Source organism: Brachyhypopomus gauderio, chromosome 2, assembly GCF_052324685.1.
Source record: "Brachyhypopomus gauderio isolate BG-103 chromosome 2, BGAUD_0.2, whole genome shotgun sequence".
Classification (NCBI taxonomy): Eukaryota; Metazoa; Chordata; class Actinopteri; order Gymnotiformes; family Hypopomidae; genus Brachyhypopomus; species Brachyhypopomus gauderio.
Window position 1 is genome coordinate 14,263,778 of NC_135212.1, and position 20,008 is coordinate 14,283,785.

General features: G+C 42.4%; 1 protein-coding gene across 1 annotated transcript in view; it reads right to left on the reverse strand.

Moving 5' to 3' along the window:
- Window positions 1-1,360: 1,360 nt before the first annotated feature.
- rab28 (RAB28, member RAS oncogene family) overlaps window positions 1,361-20,008 on the reverse strand; it is a 39,334-nt gene continuing 20,686 nt past the window's right edge. Inside the window, 3 exon segments of the mRNA XM_076988022.1 lie at window positions 1,361-2,227; window positions 4,097-4,174; window positions 7,389-7,492. Coding sequence (XP_076844137.1) covers window positions 2,135-2,227; window positions 4,097-4,174; window positions 7,389-7,492 — 275 coding nt within the window. The 3' untranslated portion in view covers window positions 1,361-2,134.

Here is a 20,008-nt window from a genome sequence, read left to right on the forward strand (position 1 = left end):
GTCCGCTTTCTCTGTGAAGAATGCAGGGCTGAAATTACAGCTCTTCTGATTGTGTTTCACACATGGCGATCCGTCACCTCTGCTGCCGTCCCTGGGGTCCGTCCTGAGCCGCATTGTCACACCTGTAACTGTAAAAGAGCACGTCGGCCCTCTTTCAGGACACTTCTTACGCTGCTTTAACCGATACCTGCGCTATTGTTCGCTTCTCTATCGCAGTCTGCGGTTTCACATCAACCCAGACTATTTCATCTACCACGCCTATGTTAAGAAAGGGCCGTTAAAGGCTGTATTTGTCGGTATATTTCTTACAAACGTTTTTAAAGGCATTTTCTTCGCTCAAACTGTCCACATAGTATTCTACAAATACTCACTTTGTCTAAGTATCCTTATATGAATATAGAGTTCCCACAGACCGCCCCTCCGTTTTAATGCTTAAACTGGAATTAATGGACCCATCACTTTAACTCTCATTTCTTGAAGCTCCGTTTCAGGCTCTTTTTCGGTCTGATTCTGCGGGGAATAAACCGCAGGCTGTAGCGAACTGTGATGAGCCCAACAGCTCGGAAGAGCAGACCGGACCTTTCAAGCAGAACTATTTACTCAGCTCGCATTACAGTCAATTACAGGGATCCCGCTTTAAAGATATTAATACTGGACAATCTCCGTAACCACACGACTACGACCTGCCAAAGTAAAGCACCGATCTGCACTGGCAATGTTGCGCATTTACAAAGAGTAAAAATAATAACCACCGCATCTTCTTGTAACATTTTAATGCATAAAAAACAGAACATTTTATTTGTTCCTAAATGAACATAGAATGTTATATCATATTTTGTTTTACTAGGACAAAGTAAAGTCAGCCTGATAAAGTTTACATACATTTTCAGAAGACATTCGACCAAAGTTCATATGCCAAAATACAATAAATGACAACACAGCGATGAAAGCAAAATGATCCCAGACCAGTTCATATTGAAGAAGGGCGACTTCAACTCAAACAAACCACCATAATTACAAGATATGTCCTACACGAGCCTACTGTCATATCAGAGAAGAAATATTATTTTGTAATAAGAACTAATTGTAATAAAAATAATTAGATTACATTTTTTAAATATTTAAATTGACAACAATTTGATAGTACTGTGCAGTCTTAAATGTAAGAATAAGTCATTGGTTGTCCAACAGATTTACAGTTTGTGAAATAATATTCATTAGTTGAAGGGCACGGTTACAGATTTCAACTCATGTACACTGTTAAGTTTTTTAAAATAAAAGTCCTTGGTAGGTCAACATGGTTTGGCTCTCAGTTCCTCAGTTTCAACATGATTTGGTGCTTTCAGAAAGCTTAATTTCACACACACACACACACACACACACACACACACACACACACACACACACACACACACACACACACACAGAGAGAGAGAGAGAGAGAGAGAGAGAGCTGTATGAATTCAGAAAGCTCTAGCTGAAGCTTTAGCATCCTGCTTCAGTCACTGGAACTATGTGGAGTTCAGTGTAGATTTAGACTTAACTGCACCCCACACATTGATGTTTCATCATCATCATCATCATCATCATTACCATCACCACCAGAGAAAAGAAAAAAACACATCCCATGGCATTCTCTTTGGACACTGAACCCTTTTAAATACAAATACTTTCTCACAGTGGTTAATGACTCAAAAGAAAGTTGAAGACAACACAGCAGTGTTCCACCAGCAGCAGGACGCAGGACGTAGGGCGCAGGACGCAGGACGCAGCCACTGCTGTGTTCACACGAGCACCAGCGTCTCACCAACAAAGACTGAGCTGACACAAGCCTTCCAAACTAATACACAGCTGCTTTATTCTCAAGTGTTGTAAACATGAAAAGTAAATATATAACATGCTGAAGAGATGTGTGTGTGTAGAAGTTGAACTATGGCTGGCTACTCTTAGATCACAATGATTTAGCTGCCTAAAACAGACTAAATACAACTCTCATCCCCAGCTGTGGTGAAACTCAGCACACGCAGCAACACTGTGGAAGTGTGAGGAGAGTTTGTGTGTGTGTGTGTGTGTGTGTGTGTGTGTGTGTGTGTGTGATCTATGCGGTGAAGGGGTGGTGTTGGTTGTCAGGGCATCACTGTACGATACACATCGAGCTTCGGGGGGGATTCACTGTCCGAGCCACCGACTCTTGGCTGTAGTTGACTATGTCTGCCTTCACCACACGCTGCACAAAACACACACACACACACACACACACACGCACAACCATACACACACACACACACACACACACACACACACACACACACACACACACACACACACACACACACACACACACACACACACAGAAAGAGAGCAATCAAATAAATAGAAATAGTAGTAAAATTTGCATTCTAATTTATCCAACTCATCCTAGTTATTGTGGCTAACTTTTGCTATAGTAATTTACAGTTCTTACAGTATATTACAATTCTTGATACGAGAGCAAAAGTGTGATTCAGAGCGTGTGAGTGAGAGTAATGTCAGAAATGGAAAGAGTAATGTCAGACTGGTAACGCACTGATGTGGGAGGAGAGAGGACTCAAAGTGACCTGAGGCAGGCATGCTGTCTCAGTTAACTAATCTCACTACATACACAGAACTCACTGGAGACACACACCAGCAATAGGGTTCAGATGAACATTACAGATAACACTCTGACTGTTGAACCTAACACATACCAGCTGGCAGAGGTACAGGACAGATCAGAGATCAGTTAGAGATTTTAGAAAGAGCTTGTTATTGTTCCACAGGATGCATGAGTACAGGACTAATGAAGGAACCGTGAGGCACAGATACCACAGGAACCACAGGGTCATAGATAAGTGACTTTTTGGCATGTGTATTCCAGTGAACTCTGACAGAAAGGAGGTGGAGTAACAACTTTGCTGCACTTCTCCAGTGACTTAATGACTAAGCATCATCATCATCATCATCATTAGCATTAAGGGATGAACATATTAGAGAGACTATACTAACTATACTAACAACTAAAATAATTACTACTAAATATTAGTAATAACAATAATAATAATAATAAATATAGTAATAACAATAATGGTGGTTGTAGTAATAGTGGTGACAGCAATGGTGGTATATTAATAATAATTTTAATAATAATAATAATTGTTGTTGTTATTCCTGTTGTTGTTATCATTATTATTATGACAATTATTGTTAAGTTGCTCATTTCTGTTAAAGCGCATTCTCAGCAGAGTAACAACTTTAAACACCTTTAAACGTGCAAATGGAAAAGCTACAGATCAACACAGAAAAATGACAACGCAAATAAAACTGACAGCACCATCCAAACCACCCAGCTGATCTAACAGTACTACAGCTGGAGTATTAATACTCACCCAGCTGATCTAACAGTACTACAGCTGGAGTCCTAATACTCACTCACCTGATCTAGCAGTACTACAGCTGGAGTCTTAATACTCACCTAGCTGATCTAACAGTACTACAGCTGGAGTATTAATACTCACCCAGCTGATCTAACAGTACTACAGCTGGAGTCCTAATACTCACTCAACTTATCTAACAATACTACAGCTGTAGTATTAATACTCACCCAGCTGATCTAACAGTACCACAGCTGGAGTCATAATACTCACGCAGCTGATCTAACAGTACTACAGCTGGAGTCCTAATACTCACTCAGCTGATCTAACAGTACTACAGCTGGAGTCCCAATACTCACACTCCACTACATTTGTTACACACACTAATACACACACAAACTGACACACACACATGCATGTAAACACAAACACACATGTACACACATTGCACTGAGGCCTAGCCTAAAAGTATTTCGTTGTGCTGTACAACCCTGTTTCAGCATAATGACAATAAAGTTGAATTTTATTTTATTTTATTTATGTACACACATGGACATACACACAAATCCAGAAAGATAGCAGGGACTTGTGTGTTTCTTCAGGGGTTATGACCTCTTGTTATGACCCTGTAGATTTGACAGCCTGATGACTGTTAATGAGAGTTCATGCTCACAAGGCCACACGTACACTGAGGTGTGGTGACTCACCTGTGACTGCTCTACTTCTGCTTTGTTCAATTTGATTCCCAAAATCTCCGCTGACATTCGCTGGAAACACAGAAACACCTGCAAAACATACAACATACACACAGACACACACACACACACAAATACACACACACACACATGTGAACACACGAGCATACATGTGCACTCACGCCTATCCTTCTCAATCCCTCATCTCTCTTTGTTTACCCCTCATTTTCCTCTGACCAACTAAAGTCTTTACATTCCCACTAAACCTCCTTCATTTGAGTGCTACATTCCCACTAAACCTCCTTCATTTGAGTGCTACATTCCCACTAAACCTCCTTCATTTGAGTGCTACATTCCCACTAAACCTCCTTCATTTGAGTGCTACATTCCCACTAAACCTCCTTCATTTGAATGCTACATTCCCACTAAACCTCCTTCATTTGAGTGCTACATTCCCACTAAACCTCCTTCATTTGAGTGCTACATTCCCACTAAACCTCCTTCATTTGAGTGCTACATTCCCACTAAACCTCCTTCATTTGAGTGCTACATTCCCACTTTACTCTACAACCGTCTATTTATAGTTGGTGTGAGGTCACACTGCAAGTTTCCGGATACTAAGAAAAATAGGGTTTGGTCTTCAGTGTTTGGCTACAGGGGCACCAAACGGGTGACCACGACACATTCCACAGATTAATACAGACTAAACCTCACCAGGATAGAAACTGTTCATGATCTGCAATTGTGATGATTTCACCATGTAAAACAAAGTGTAAATCACAGTGTAACGCTGTAATACTGTAAATCACAGTATGTGTGTTACTGACGCATGTCTGTGTGTGTGCACGTGTGTGCCTCTGATGCATGTGTGTGTGTGTGTGTGTGTATGCGTGTTACTGATGCATGTCTGTGTGTGTGTGTATGTTACTGATGCATGTCTGTGTGCGTGTATATTACTGATGCATGTCTGTGTGTGCGTGTGTGTTACTGATGCATGTCTGTGTGTGTGTGTGTGTGTGTGTGTGTGTGTGTGTGTGTGTGTGTGTGTGTGACTGATGCATGTCTGTGTGTGTGTGTGTGTGTGTGTGTGTGTGTGTGTGTTACTGATGCATGTCTGTGTGTGTGTATGTTACTGATGCATGTCTGTGTGTGCGTGTGTTACTGATGCATGTCTGTGTGTGTGTGTTACTGATGCATGTCTGTGTGTGTGTGTGTGTGTGTGTGTGTGTGTGTGTGTGTGTGTGTGTTACTGATGCATGTCTGTGTGTGTGTGTGTATGTTACTGATGCATGTCTGTGTGTGTGTGTGTGTGTGTGTGTGTGTGTGTGTGTATGTTACTGATGCATGTCTGTGTGTCCGTGTATGTTACTGATGCGTGTCTGTGTGTGCGTGTGTGTTACTGATGCGTGTCTGTGTGTACGTGTGTGTTACTGATGCGTGTCTGTGTGTACGTGTGTGATACTGATGCGTGTCTGTGTGTGCGTGTGTGTTACTGATCTGTGTCTGTGTGTGCGTGTGTGTTACTGATGCGTGTCTGTGTGTGCGTGTGTGTTACTGATGCATGTCTGTGTGTCTGTTATTGATGTGTGTGTGTGTGTGTGTGTGAGTGAGTGAGTGAGTGAGTGAGTGAGTGAGTGTGTGTGTGTTACTGATGCATGTCTGTGTGTGTGTGTGTGTGTGTGTGTGTGTGTATGTGGTACTGATGCATGTCTGTGTGTGTGTATGTTACTGATGCGTGTGTGTGTGTATGTTACTGATGCATGTGTGTGTGTGTGTGTGTGTGTGTTACTGATGCATGTCTGTGTGCGCGTGTGTTGTGTTACTGATGCGTGTCTGTGTGTGCGTGTGTTACTGATGCGTATCTGTGTGTGCGTGTGTGTTACTGATGCATGTCTGTGTGTCTGTTATTGATGCATGTGTGTGTGAGTGATTGAGTGTGTGTGTGTGTGTGTGTGTGTGTTACTGATGCATGTCTGTGTGTGTGTATGTGTGTTACTGATGCATGTCTGTGTGTGTGTATGTTACTGATGCATGTCTGTGTGTGTGTATGTTACTGATGCATGTCTGTGTGTGTGTGTTACTGATGTATGTCTGTGTGTGTGTATGTTACTGATGCATGTGTGTATGTTACTGATGCATGTCTGTGTGCGTGTGTGTTACTGATGCATGTCTGTGTGTGTGTATGTTACTGATGCATGTCTGTGTGCGTGTGTGTTACTGATGCATGTCTGTGTGTGTGTGTTACTGATGCATGTCTGTGTGTGTGTATGTTACTGATGCATGTGTGTATGTTACTGATGCATGTGTGTATGTTACTGATGCATGTCTGTGTGTGTGTATGTTACTGATGCATGTGTGTATGTTACTGATGCATGTCTGTGTGCGTGTGTGTTACTGATGCATGTCTGTGTGTGTGTATGTTACTGATGCATGTGTGTATGTTACTGATGCATGTCTGTGTGTGTGTATGTTACTGATGCATGTGTGTATGTTACTGATGCATGTCTGTGTGTGTGTATGTTACTGATGCATGTGTGTATGTTACTGATGCATGTCTGTGTGTGTGTATGTTACTGATGCATGTGTGTATGTTACTGATGCATGTCTGTGTGTGTGTATGTTACTGATGCATGTGTGTATGTTACTGATGCATGTCTGTGTGTATGTGTGTTACTGATGCATGTCTGTGTGCGTGTATGTTACTGATGCATGTCTGTGTGCGTGTATGTTACTGATGCATGTCTGTGTGCGTGTGTGTTACTGATGCATGTCTGTGTGTCTGTTATTGATGCATGTGTGTGTTACTGATGCATGTCTGTGTGTCTGTTATTGATGCATGTGTGTGTTACTGATGCATGTCTGTGTGTGTGTGTATGTGTTACTGATGCATGTCTGTGTGTGTGTATGTTACTGATGCGTGTGTGTGTATGTTACTGATGCGTGTGTGTGTGTGTGTGTGTGTGTGTGTGTGTGTGTGTGTGTGTGTTATTGATGCATGTCTGTGTGTGTATGTTACTGATGCATGTCTGTGTGTGTATGTATGTTACTGATGCATGTCTGTCTGCGAGTGTGTTGTGTTACTGATGCGTGTGTGTGTGTGTGTGTGCGTGTGTGTTACTGATGCGTGTCTGTGTGTGCGTGTGTTACTGATGCGTGTCTGTGTGTGTGTGTCTGTGTTACTGATGCATGTCTGTGTGTGTATGTGTGTTACTGATGCATGTCTGTGTGCGTTACTGATGCATGTCTGTGTGTCTGTGTTATTGATGCGTGTGTGTGTGTGTGTGTGTGTGTGTGTGTTACTGACCGAGTCTCCAGTCTTGGCCGATACAAACTGACTGATGAGGCCATTTTCTTGACAAAACCGCTGGTGCTTATCGACCTTTACCATACGCATGTGCTCCAGATCAGCTACAAACACACACACACACACACACAAATTAAAGTAGCTCAAAATTGCATGAATGAGTATTTTAAAGCTCTGTGTGTGTTTGAGCAAGAAGGATTGTGTTTGAGTGTCCAGTCCATCACAACCTCAACAAGGGTCAACAAGCTAAACGATAAATTAAGGGCACAAGGAACCTTCTCACTCGTACAGACACACACACGCACACGCGCACACGCACACACACATGCATACTTGCTCTCCCTATCTGCACACACGTGTGTGTGTGTGTGTGTGTGTGTGTGTGTGTGTGTGTGTGTGTGTGTGTGTGTGTGTGTGCGTGTATGCGCATGTGTGTATTAGGAGCTGTGACCACAGTAGACTCCATAACTCCCAGTGGTGGGTAGTGTGTTACCTGTCCACACCACCCCAACCTGCCCCATCAGTGAGGGGACTACCAGGTCACCACCAGGTCAACTCACAGGGGTCGATCAAGGGTCACTAAAAGTGAAGATCCTATTCTTCTTTTCCTTACTCCCTGGGCTGTGTGTGTGTGTGTGTGTGTGTGTGTGTGTGTGTGTGTGTGTGTGTGTGTGTGTGTGTGTGTGTGTGTGTGAGACATTAATATATGGATAATCTCAGTCTGACACATACAAAGCACTGTATTTATATAGGCATGTCCAAAAGCAACTTCCCCAGTTTCAGTGTTACTCTTGTAAACTACAGTAAAGAAAGACTATACAGTCTTTACTATATGTATATATATTACTATATATAGTATTATTATTATTATAATTAGATAAGAATTAATATATAATAACATAATAAGAATGAAACAAAATGTCAGTGTTCAGATTGAGGGTCACAGACAGTGAATCATAAATTCCCTTATAATATCTATATGATATATCTGGTGATCCAGATATAAGCACATGATAAGACCACAGTGCCCAGTTAGTCCTACACCACGACTCCAGGACCATCGCCAGCTGATATTTACACACAACGACCCATTTTGGCTTTAATTGAGAATGCCACACTAAATAAATATTGTCAAACATAAATGTGTTCAGCTACCGATGAAGGAAGCTGACCTGTTGATTGTGGGTCTCTCCTACTCCTGGTTGATGTTGGAGATGTTAGTGAGCAGCCCTGACAGCACTGACCTTCACGCTAGGATGTTCTCCCCTTTACTGTGGACACTCTGAAGAGAACTGCTGATTCAGTCTCACTAAACCTCACTAAATAACGGGTATCTCTGCCAAAGATTCACCAGTCATTTCCTAAAGTGTATAAAATACACATAGCTTTTATTGCAAGTTAAAAACAAAAACACGTTTTTTCATTATTTACTATTTATTTGAATTGGCAGCACAGAAACAGGATGTGAGCCTTACACAGACGGTAGTTTTGATTTCTCAATCACTTTTGTTGCTTTTTTAGTTAATCTCTTTAACTGTTCACAAAGCTGCTGTCATTGCTTGTTTAACTGTTCACCTGTGCATGTTTAACTGTTCACCTGTGCTTGTTTAGCACTCTGACTGTACACTCAAGCACGTTTACCTGTGCTTGGCTCTGACTGTTTGTCTTGACTATAGCTGCTGCCTGTGTCACTTGCCTGGAAGTGTTCACAGAAAGCAAAATGTACATTTTATAACAAAAATCATGCAGTTCAATTGAGAGAAACCTGCTTCAGTCTCTGGGGGTTAAACCCTGGACTTAACATGCACGATAGACATGCACTGTGGACATTCACTGGCCTATTTTGTATTCATAATAGGGAATTTGCCAATGTGTTCTTGTATGATTTATTGTATTTATCATGTATGATATTTTATAGTTTATTTTATAGTAGTCAATACAACCTTCACACAGTAACAGCAAACACATATTTAATAAAGACACCAAACTGCTTTAAAAAACAGTACAGTCCATATATTCAAACCCAGAGCAAAACGCAGCTCACAGGCTCTTACTGCTCCATCCTGCCATCTCAGGCACCCATGCCGACTTCACTCTGTCTATAAACAAGTAAAAATGTGTGGGTGTGTGTGCGGCATGTGTTATTAATGGTGGCCTGGAGCAGAGGAGGTCTTCTGCCTGCTACCAACACTAAACACAGCTAATCCTCTAGATCCATTAGATCCTCTATACTTCTACATGCATATCAATCACCCCTACACACATCCACACCTACACACACACACACACACACATGTACTGCGACATAATGCCGGTTCACATGGAATCTAAAGATATACAAAAAGCAGCAGCTCTGTGCAGTCACATTAGCAGATCAAACCATTAAAACATCATTTCAATAAAGGCCTTCAGTCTCTCTCTCTCCCTCCCTTCCTCTCTGTCTGTCTGTCTGTCTCACTCGCACACGCACACCTCTTACTTGTCTACATACATGAGGTTTTGAATGTGAAATCCAAACCACAGAATATTTTGTCAGCACAGTGAAAAGTATTCCTGACATGCCTCATTCATTATCGACACAAACAGACGAATGTGTTTCGTTGAAGAAATATTTTTCTAAAAGCTATTGTTACCAAAAATAGTGTCTGGAAGTCTGTGGGAGGGTTAGTGGACATATAGACTTTCTGCACCAATGGGAGACAGAGAACAGAACAGGGTTATACTGCTCAGAACCTGACCGTTACAGAGAGAGTTAACACACACACACACACACACATACACACACCCCAACCAACATAGGGATGAACACAAAAAAGAAAGAGACAGAAAAATGGGGAAAGAAAAGTTCAGAACAAAGTGGACTAGAACAACACTAGTCTCTCTGTAATTCAACAAAGTGGACTAGAACAACACTAGTCTCTCTGTAATTCAACAAAGTGGACTAGAACAACACTAGTCTCTCTGTAATTCAACAATGTTCTCCCCAAACGCTGATGCGGTGGAAGGCTACACACTCACGTAGTGGTGTGGGGTAGTGGAGGTGAGGTAACAGTGTGGTGGGGGGTAACAATGTGGTGGGGTAATATTGATGTGGCAGTGCGGCCAGACACGAGGGGCACCTGGCACGGCTGAATACACCCCACTAACATCAAGTCCCTGAACCTCCAGTCTGAGGCTAAGAGAGGAAGTTCTCTTGGTAGGAAGCCTTCAAACCTCACATAGTCCTACATGCTCCATGTGTTTTTGGAGATACTCAAGCCCTGCATCTGGCTCCACACAACCCTCTAATCTAATCTAGACCAGCGGGTCCCATCTCCCCTCCCACTAACTCACACACCAACGGATGCAACACTAATGCTGCAGCTTACCTGCTATCTGCATCTGTGTGTGTGTGCTAGCAGGCCTGTGTGTGTGCATGTGTGTGTGTGTGTGCTTATGTGCGTACATGCAAGTAGGTTTGAAATGCAGTGGTTGGAGGTTATCAATGTGTGTGGATACAGTAGTGGAAGTCAGTCTATTGCTCTCTGTCTCTCTCATGAGTGTAGAGTGGTTATTAATGCAGTGGTTGGGGTTATCAGTGTGTGTGGATCTGTATGGGGGGGTGGTTATTAATGCAGTGGTTGGGGTTATCAGTGTGTGTGGATCTGTATGGGGGGGTGGTTATTAATGCAGTGGTTGGGGTTATCAGTGTGTGTGGATCTGTATTGGGGTCTGGTTCTGCTCAGCTGGTGTCAGGGTGTCAGTGTAGCAGGAAGACCATGCAAACACTAAATAAACTGTTTATGCATGAGTGTGAGAGATGGTGTGATGAACCATCAGCAAGCTTTTCAGAGAGTTTAAGCGGAGTGTGTGTGTGTGTGTGTGTGTGTGTGTAAGAGAGAGATGGATCCATGAAGGATTACAAAGAGAAAAGAGCAATGGCTTCACCCCGTCCCTCTCACCAAGAAATGTTTACTTAACCACCGCCGCTGCGGCGTCATGCCTTCTGAAACACCCATCAGAACACACACACACACACACACACACACACACACACACACACACACACAAACACACACAAACACACGCACACAGACAAACACATACACGGACGCAAGCACACTCGCACGCACGCAAGCACACTCACACGCACGCACATACCCACGCACACGCAAACACACACACACACACACACTACACATACACTACACACACACTTGTACGTCTGTATTACCCAAGTGTGTGGTGTGCCTCAGGGTTCCAATATAAGTCCTATACTGATGATGCTCTCTGTGGTACAATAACAAGAACTATTTAAACCTTCAATTGATCCCTGAGCTTTCTTACCTCACAGCTGCCGTGAAACATGTGCACAGAGAAGCTTCATCATTCTCACATGACCCTAGAAAGCTCAGTTAGGAAATAAAGCTCTTGAGAGTAAATCATAGAAACCGACATGATCTGCAAACAGCTGATTCAACATGCTTCAGAACACCCAGGAACCAAATCGTCCATCTTAAAGTCAAAGGACATGAGCACATATAAACATGTACATTAATTTTCCTCATTTCCAACGCATGAGATCTGAACAAGAGAGACAGAGAAAGAGAATAAAATCAAATGAGCACTGCAGAGTAAGCTCTCTCTGGGCTGGCATCTGCCTCAAACATTTAAAGGAATAGGAAACTGTGCGCATATAAACTCCAAGTATCCCCATTAACAGCCAGCTAACCAGTTAAACCCAAACACACAGTGGAGTGCGGGACAGAGCAGAGTTATGGGGTCGCACCCCACAGTGAGGGCTAAGCAGGTTTTTATGAAACTCGGAGGACCTCTGAACCCCTACCATAACTCAGGCAGCGCCTCACATGACAAAGCAGGGTGTGGGAGGGGCAGGAGCTGTTGGCATAGCAACCATTAAATAGCTCTACTCACAGGCCGCTCCCGGGTCGGTCCATTAGTGGGGGGGGGCAATACGCTGCTCTTAAGTGGCTCTGAAAAAGTTATAAACACAGTGACTAACAGAACCATCAGAACACCTCAACACCCATTTAATCTGATAAAGCACAGACACTGTCTGCAGTCTGAGACACATGCAGGCACATATGCACTTCACTACACACACACAAAAAATATCACAAGGCTGTGCACAAATACTGTAGCTATCAGGCGTTTCATCCTTAAAGCCAGTTTGTAATGTCTGATCCAAAGGGTGCAATTATTTAACAATAAAGATGTGGAACGAGGATTGCGTGTGCAAATTTGTGTGTGTGTGTGTGTGTGTGTGTGTGTGTGTGTGTGTGTGTGTGTGTGTGTGCGCACGCATGCACGCATAAGCAATGTTAACAGGCCAGGTAAAGATTTCTTCCTTACTCTGCTCATATGTAGAGTAACAATAACACTTGGTCCCTATGCGGGTGCACTCAGGATTAGGGTTAGTGCTGAAGGCAGGCAGCCTGGGTCAGGCTGGCCTCAGGTTTGCATGAAAGCACAGGCCTGTAGCAGCAGTGGAAACTCTAGTCCACAGGCCTGCTGACGCTAATCACTCCAGACAGTGACTGCCTCTTTACTGAAGCCGCTTCTCTATTAAATGGCTTCAGAGCATGTAACTTCATAAGCAATATGAAAATAAACTATTTCATAAAATCCCTGAGCACAACTCATAAAAACAGGGCCAGCACTCGGGAGCCAACGAAGGCCAAGCTGCACAAAGACGCTTAGCATGTCCCAAACTGCCCAGGGAGCAAGCTAGCCAATCACAGCACAGAGACCAACTGACTGCAATATGGATCTGTGCGTGTCAGTAAGAGAGAGCGCGCAATATTTGTAAGAATAAAGTGTTCAGAGGAACACGCGTAGGTACAAACGAAGAGAACGACATAGTTATACACATATATACACACACATTTGCATGCTCTCTCTCTCTCACACACACACACACACACACACACACACACACCATTGCCCTATTCAACATCAGGGCAGCGTGGCAGGGAGAGCATGTTTAGCCGGCGTGTTTGTGGCGTGTCAGATAGGGTGAAGGGTTGGAGAATGAGCTGAAACAGGTACATGATTGTTTAAAGGGTGTAAGCATGTGTGTGTGGAATCATGAATGTAGACTTCAGGATTTTTTATTGCATACTATGTGCTATCAACAATATCAGTCAGATATAATAGCTAATTTCTGGGAAAACAGTTCTGAAATATTACACAGTAACAGTAAGACTACAATATGCATCTGAGACCTATATTCACAATATTTCACAATATAGTTTGTGTACAGAGTATGAACTGTGAATGATAAGGATATTAAAATCAAGGGAGAAGCTCAGTACCTGTGGGAACTCAGTACTGACAGTAAAATGCTCTGATCAGGTTGATTATGAACCACTATGCTGTGATTTACACAGAGGTTTGTGACAGCCATGATAATTCCTCCTGTGATGCTAAAGGATACTGCAGCCATCTTAGAACATTTTTCTTTTAACTGGCATATTTGCTCAGCCTAAAATGGTAACTACACGTCTACCTAGCTAAGCTATCAAGCTACCTAACAAAGTTTAAATATTTATTAGATTTTATTTATTACTTGTAAACTTGGCTAACTAGCTATTTATTATTTATGAAGTAACAGCTAGCTAGCTGTAATATTAATGTGTTTACTGTTTGCTAGCTAACATTAGTCAGGGTTTTTTTTTGGTCAAACTTCAGATTCAGCTGTGAGTGAGTTTTATCTTGTCCATGTCATATTTAATAAATATCAGACATACACTATACTGCCAAAAGTATTCGCTCACTCATCCAAATGATCAGAATAAGGTGTTCCAATCACTTCCATGGCCACAGGTGTGTAAAATTAAGCACTTAGGCATGCAGACTATTTTAACAAACATTTGTGAAAGAATGGGTCACTCTCAGGAGCTCAATGAATTCCAGCGTGGAACTGTGATACACCAGTGTAACAAATCCAGTCATGAAACTTCCTCGCTCCTAAATATTCCAGTTAACTGTCAGCTGTATTATAAGAAAATGGAAGTGTTTGGGAACGACAGCAACTCAGCCATGAAGTGGTAGGACACGTAAACTGACGGAGCGGGGTCAGCGGATGCTGACGTGCATGTGAAGAGGTCACCAACTTTCTGCAGAGTCAATCATTACAGACATCCAAACTTCATGTGGCCTTCAGATTAGCTCAAGAACAGTGCATAGAGAACTTCATTGAATGGGTTTCCATGGTTGAGCAGCTGCATCCAAGCCATACATCACCAAGTGCAATGCAAATCATCAGATGCAGTGGTGTAAAGCACGCTGACACTGGACTCTATAGCAGTGGAGGTGTGTTCTCTGGAGTGATGAATCACGTTTCTCCATCTGGCAATCTGATGGACGAGTCTGGGTTTGGCGGTTGCCAGGAGAACAGTACTTGTCTGACTGCATTGTGCCAAGTGTAAAGTTTGGTGGAGGGGGGATTATTATGATGTGGGGTTGTTTTTCAGAAACTGAGCTTGGTCCCTTAGTTCCAGTGAAAGGAGCTCTGAACGCTTCAGCACACCAAGACATTTTGGACAATTCCATGCTCCCAACTTTGTGGGAACAGTTTGGAGCTGCCCCTTCCTCTTCCAACATGACTGTGCACCAGTGCACAAAGCACGTCCATAAAGACATGGATGGCAAGGTCTGGTGTGGATGAACCTGACTGGTCTGCACAGAGTCCTGACCTCAACCTGATAGAACACCTTTGGAAGTAATTAGAGAGGAGACTGAGAGCCAGGCGTTCTCGTCCAACATTAGTATGCAACCTCACAAATGCACTTCTGGAAGAATGGTCAAAAATCCCCATAAACACCCCTAAACCTTGTGGACAGCCTTCCCAGAAGAGTTGAAGCTGTTCTAGCTGCAAAGGGTGGACCAACATCATATTGAAGCCTGTGGATTAGGAATGACATGTCACTTAAGCTCGTATGTGAATCAAGGATCGTGACCGAATACTTTTGGCAATATAGTGTATCTCCAGTGTACTGCCACTATACTTTCAGGATTTCCACTGCAGGTTTACAAGTATTAGTGTTGTCAAAAGAAATCGATATATCAATACACATTAATACTGAACATTCTGAAACGGTACAATACTCGTTTCTCTAAGTATCAATTCTTTTTACATAAAATGCGCTTTCGTTTCGACCCACCCAAGCTGCCGTAATTCACAGAACAGTTATTAATCCTAAAATGGCAGCTAAAGCAAATGCAGTGTGCTCGCAGCCTGTCTTAATAAGCAAGGAAAGCAGCAGAAGTGCTGTGTGGAAATATTGTGGATTTGAAGCAGATAAAGATGGAAAACCGAAGGACATGAATAAGCCAGTTTGCAAGCGGTGCTTTCGGAACATTTCAAAGAAGGGCGCTAACACAACGCATCTGGCCAAACACCTGAAGGACCGGCACGCAGATTTGTACAAAGAATTCCATGAGGTTGGTGATTATTCCCATTTCTAGTATTACTACAACATACAAGATTATGTGTCCGATTATGGTATCCTAGCAAATGTTTGTCATATTCTTGGTTTAAGAGCCGTAAGTGCGACAACTTAAGCTAGGTTTATACTTTCGCGAGTGACTGTAGCGCGACTCCGCACACCTCGCGCGAACCTCAGTGAACGGTGGAAGTGTTTATGCTTGCCGCATCACATTCTTTGCAGTGTTGTCCGAAACGATATGTGGTAGTATAAAGAAACACCCCTCAAAAACAGGGGAATGAACATTTACCTGACGAATTTTAATGTTGCTTTGTGTTTCAGGTTTGAAAAGACGTTAAGATTGGGCGTTTTGAAAACCATTAAATAATGTGATAAAGCGAATTTCGAATCATTTCGAGTATAAGTATAAATACGTGCTGGGAAATATTGAAATAAACCTTGAAAGTGACGTACAAGTGCTTTAATTCCACCTTGTGAAGGTGTATGAACCTGGCAAATATGACTTTGTTCATCGCACTGAAGCGTGATGCGCGCAAAGTTACAAAATTTGAGAGGTGCACGACCTCGAGAATCGACAGTGATCGTACAATGAATAAATTATCTATGAATATTGAACTCACAAATGAGTTGACAGTGTACGAAATGATGCCTGAATTAAGTGCAGAAGAAAACCCCCTCATATGGTGGAGGACAAATGAGAAAATCATACCCCACCTTGCTCAGTTTGCCAAAATTGTGAGTGCTTGTGAATTGCTGCTTCCAGCTTTGCTTCAGAGCATGTATTTAGTACATCTGGGCTCATTTGCAGTCCAAGAAGAGCACGACTTAATGAGGAGCACATTGACATGCTGGTGTTCCTTGCAAAAAATTTTGAAACTACAAAAAAAACTTTGAGCTGCATGTTACAGAATTGTAACATGAATGTTTTTGAATTGACTGTGTTTATGGTTGAAAAACTTGAAACTCTGGGCAGCTCAAAGTTTTTCTATGAATGTGAGAAGTTTTAGTTATTAAAGTTGTTTAAAGAAAATACACTTTTTGCACTAGCCTTTTTTGACTTCTAAATGTGAAGTCTATAAACTATAAACTATTATTTATGTTAATTAATATTAATGTGCAATTATTTATTTTTCTGTTTTAATGTGGTAGGGACTACACTTTTAATTTATTTGACATTTGTGAAACAAAATACAATATTAATTTGTTTGTTTATAAAAAAAATTAAAAGGCTTTAAAACGGAAATAAGCACAGTATCTGACTTTGTTATCGAAAATGATAACTTTGACTGACTTTGAAAATGGTATTGAATTTCTATATTTTTTAAAGTATCGTATCGAAGTTGTAATTCTTAGTATCGTGACAACCCTAACAAGTATACTCACGATTTTTGGCCTCCCGCGCCTAGTTACATTGCTAGAGTAGAATTGGACAGTGATGGATCTAGGGAGATCACATCAAGGATGAAAGATGATGAAAGAATAAATATAGGCCAGAAAAACTGGAAATTAATAAATATTTGTATTATATATTTATGGTTTTCTATATTCATATTTCTGCCTTCATTCATATCTCAATTTCTTTCTCCACTGTATTAACAAACCAGCAAACTATTGCATATTGCAGAGAAATCTGTGTGTTTCATTACTCTCACCTTGTTTTGAATCATTGGCACCTTAAGTTAATTTCACAGCAAAAGAGGTGTGGAAAACACCACAGGTCCTTCAACGCCAGCTATGATTGGCAAAGAAGGCAATACAGCAAGAATACTTAATATTGAACTGGTTACACACACACACACACACACACACACACACACACACACACACACACACACACACACACACACACACACTGTGTCTATACAGTTACGGAGCTGCCAAGTAACACTGAACACGTTTATTTTAAAAATCTACCACAAATTAATTTATTTACTCCTTTATGTTCAGCATTTCTTTATTAATTCATCTTAGCTTTATGTTGCATATTAATTTCTTTGTTTTTATTGATTGATTTTTCACCTTTTACCCACCATAGTTTAAAGCAACTAAGCTGAACAGCAAACAAAACAAATACTACATGCTAAGTAACATAAAATAAATACAAATACAATCTGAACATCAGTGACAGGAATATTCCCTCTGGATTAGGACTAACGCTGTTGGAATATTCCCTCTGGATTAGGACTAAAGCTGTTGGAAGCCCAGTCATCACAGAAGAGGCCAGAGCAGGAAGAAAGGAGACCAGGGTTAGACCAGACTAAAGGGTTAGACCAGACTAAATGCATTAGTACACTAATGCCACCCAACTGATGGACAACTACACAGCACATAAACAAGGAAGCACATGTGCAGCAGCACGGGAGTGTGTGTGTTGGGAGGTGTGTGTGTGTGTGTGTGTTGGGAGGAGGTGTTTCTTAGACAGAACAATCTCAGTAGGCTTCTACTCAACATGAAAACTGTATGTCAGCATACACATAAAGTATGTGAGCGTGTGTGCGCACATTTGTGAGAGTGTGTGTATGTGTGTGTGTGTGTGTGTGTGTGTATGTGTGTGTGTACGTATGTACTGAGACTGCACTGGGAACAGGTTTTCTGATGGTCAGAAGTGTTCTGTCAACAGCTCATACATCACAGGATCATCTTTCCACTGCTACCCAGCACAGCAGCGGCACACACACACACACACACACACACACACACACACACACACACACACACACACACACACACACACACACACACACACACGTGCACACACGTGCACACACGTGCACACACGCACGCACACATGCACACACGCACGCACACATGCACACATGCACATGACACAAATATGATTGGTACTCTTTTTCTTTGATATAGTACAATGATAAGTGATGGGTCACACACATTTCCAAAAAAAGCTACTTAATAGGCATCAATACAGGCATTTGTTTGGTAGCTCACTTCACATATGGCGAGTGTGCATGGATGTGTGTGTGTGTGTGTGTGTGTGTGTGTGTGTGTGTGTGTGTGTGTGTGTGTGCCTATGTGTCTATGAGAAAAGGGTCAACTTGTGGTCGACAGAATAGGCTGATGATGTCAACTGAGTGCATGACTGTGACGGCGTATGTGTGTCTGAATGAGTACGGTACATTTGTATATGTGAATAATAGTGTGTGTATGTATGTGTGTGTGTGTGTGTGTGTGTGTGTGTGTGTGTGTGTGTGTGTGTGTGTGTGTAAGCAGTAAGGTGTGTGTGTGTGTGTGTGTGTGTGTGTGTAAGCAGTAAAAGGTGTGTGTATGTGTGTGTGTGTGTGTAAGCAGTAAGGTGTGTGTGTGTGTGTGTGTAAGCAGTACGAGGTGTGTGTATGTGTGTGTGTGTGTGGTAATGGCCCGTGTCATACCACACACGTCGCTATGGCAGGCCCTCTCTGCAGCACCATGAGCACCAATATTTACCTAATGGATCAGCCAGAACACAGAGCACCACACTCAGACACACACACACACACACCAGCCAGAACACAGAGCACTCTCCACTGTGCTCAAACACGCACACACGTCAGCCAGAACACAGAGCACTCTCCACTGGGCGCGCGCACACACACACACACACACACACACACACACTGTGCACAAACACACTAACACATACACCCAGCCAGAACACGGAGCACTCTTACTCACACACTCATATATGCACACACACAAAATCAGTTCTATACACAGACAACACACAACATTTAGTTAGTTAGTTAGTGTGTATTAGAGTCTACATAGACATGTAATCAAGAAAGGCTCTTCAAAGGAGTCCCAAAATAATCACCATCAACATCCTCATCCTCACCAGGTTAGATGGGTATAGTGTGTCACCTACACAGTGTCTCTGTACAGTTTCAAAAAGGGTTGGGAGAAAAAAGGCCTGTAACAGGAAGCAGGAAGAAGAAATGAACGAGGCTTAGCCAGAAGACACAGATGTTGGTTAGAGGCCTGAACCAGGGACAGAGAGGACAGAGAGGACAGGGAGGACAGGCAGGACAGGGAGGACAGGCAGGACAGGGAGGGATAGGTCAGGTTAGTATGAGGTGCACTGGGGAGAAGTTAAGGCCGAGTTTGGGTGTGAGCAGAGTCAAGAATCCCACAGGAGGCATTATGTGGACAGGACCACAGTAAACGAACAGAGACAGA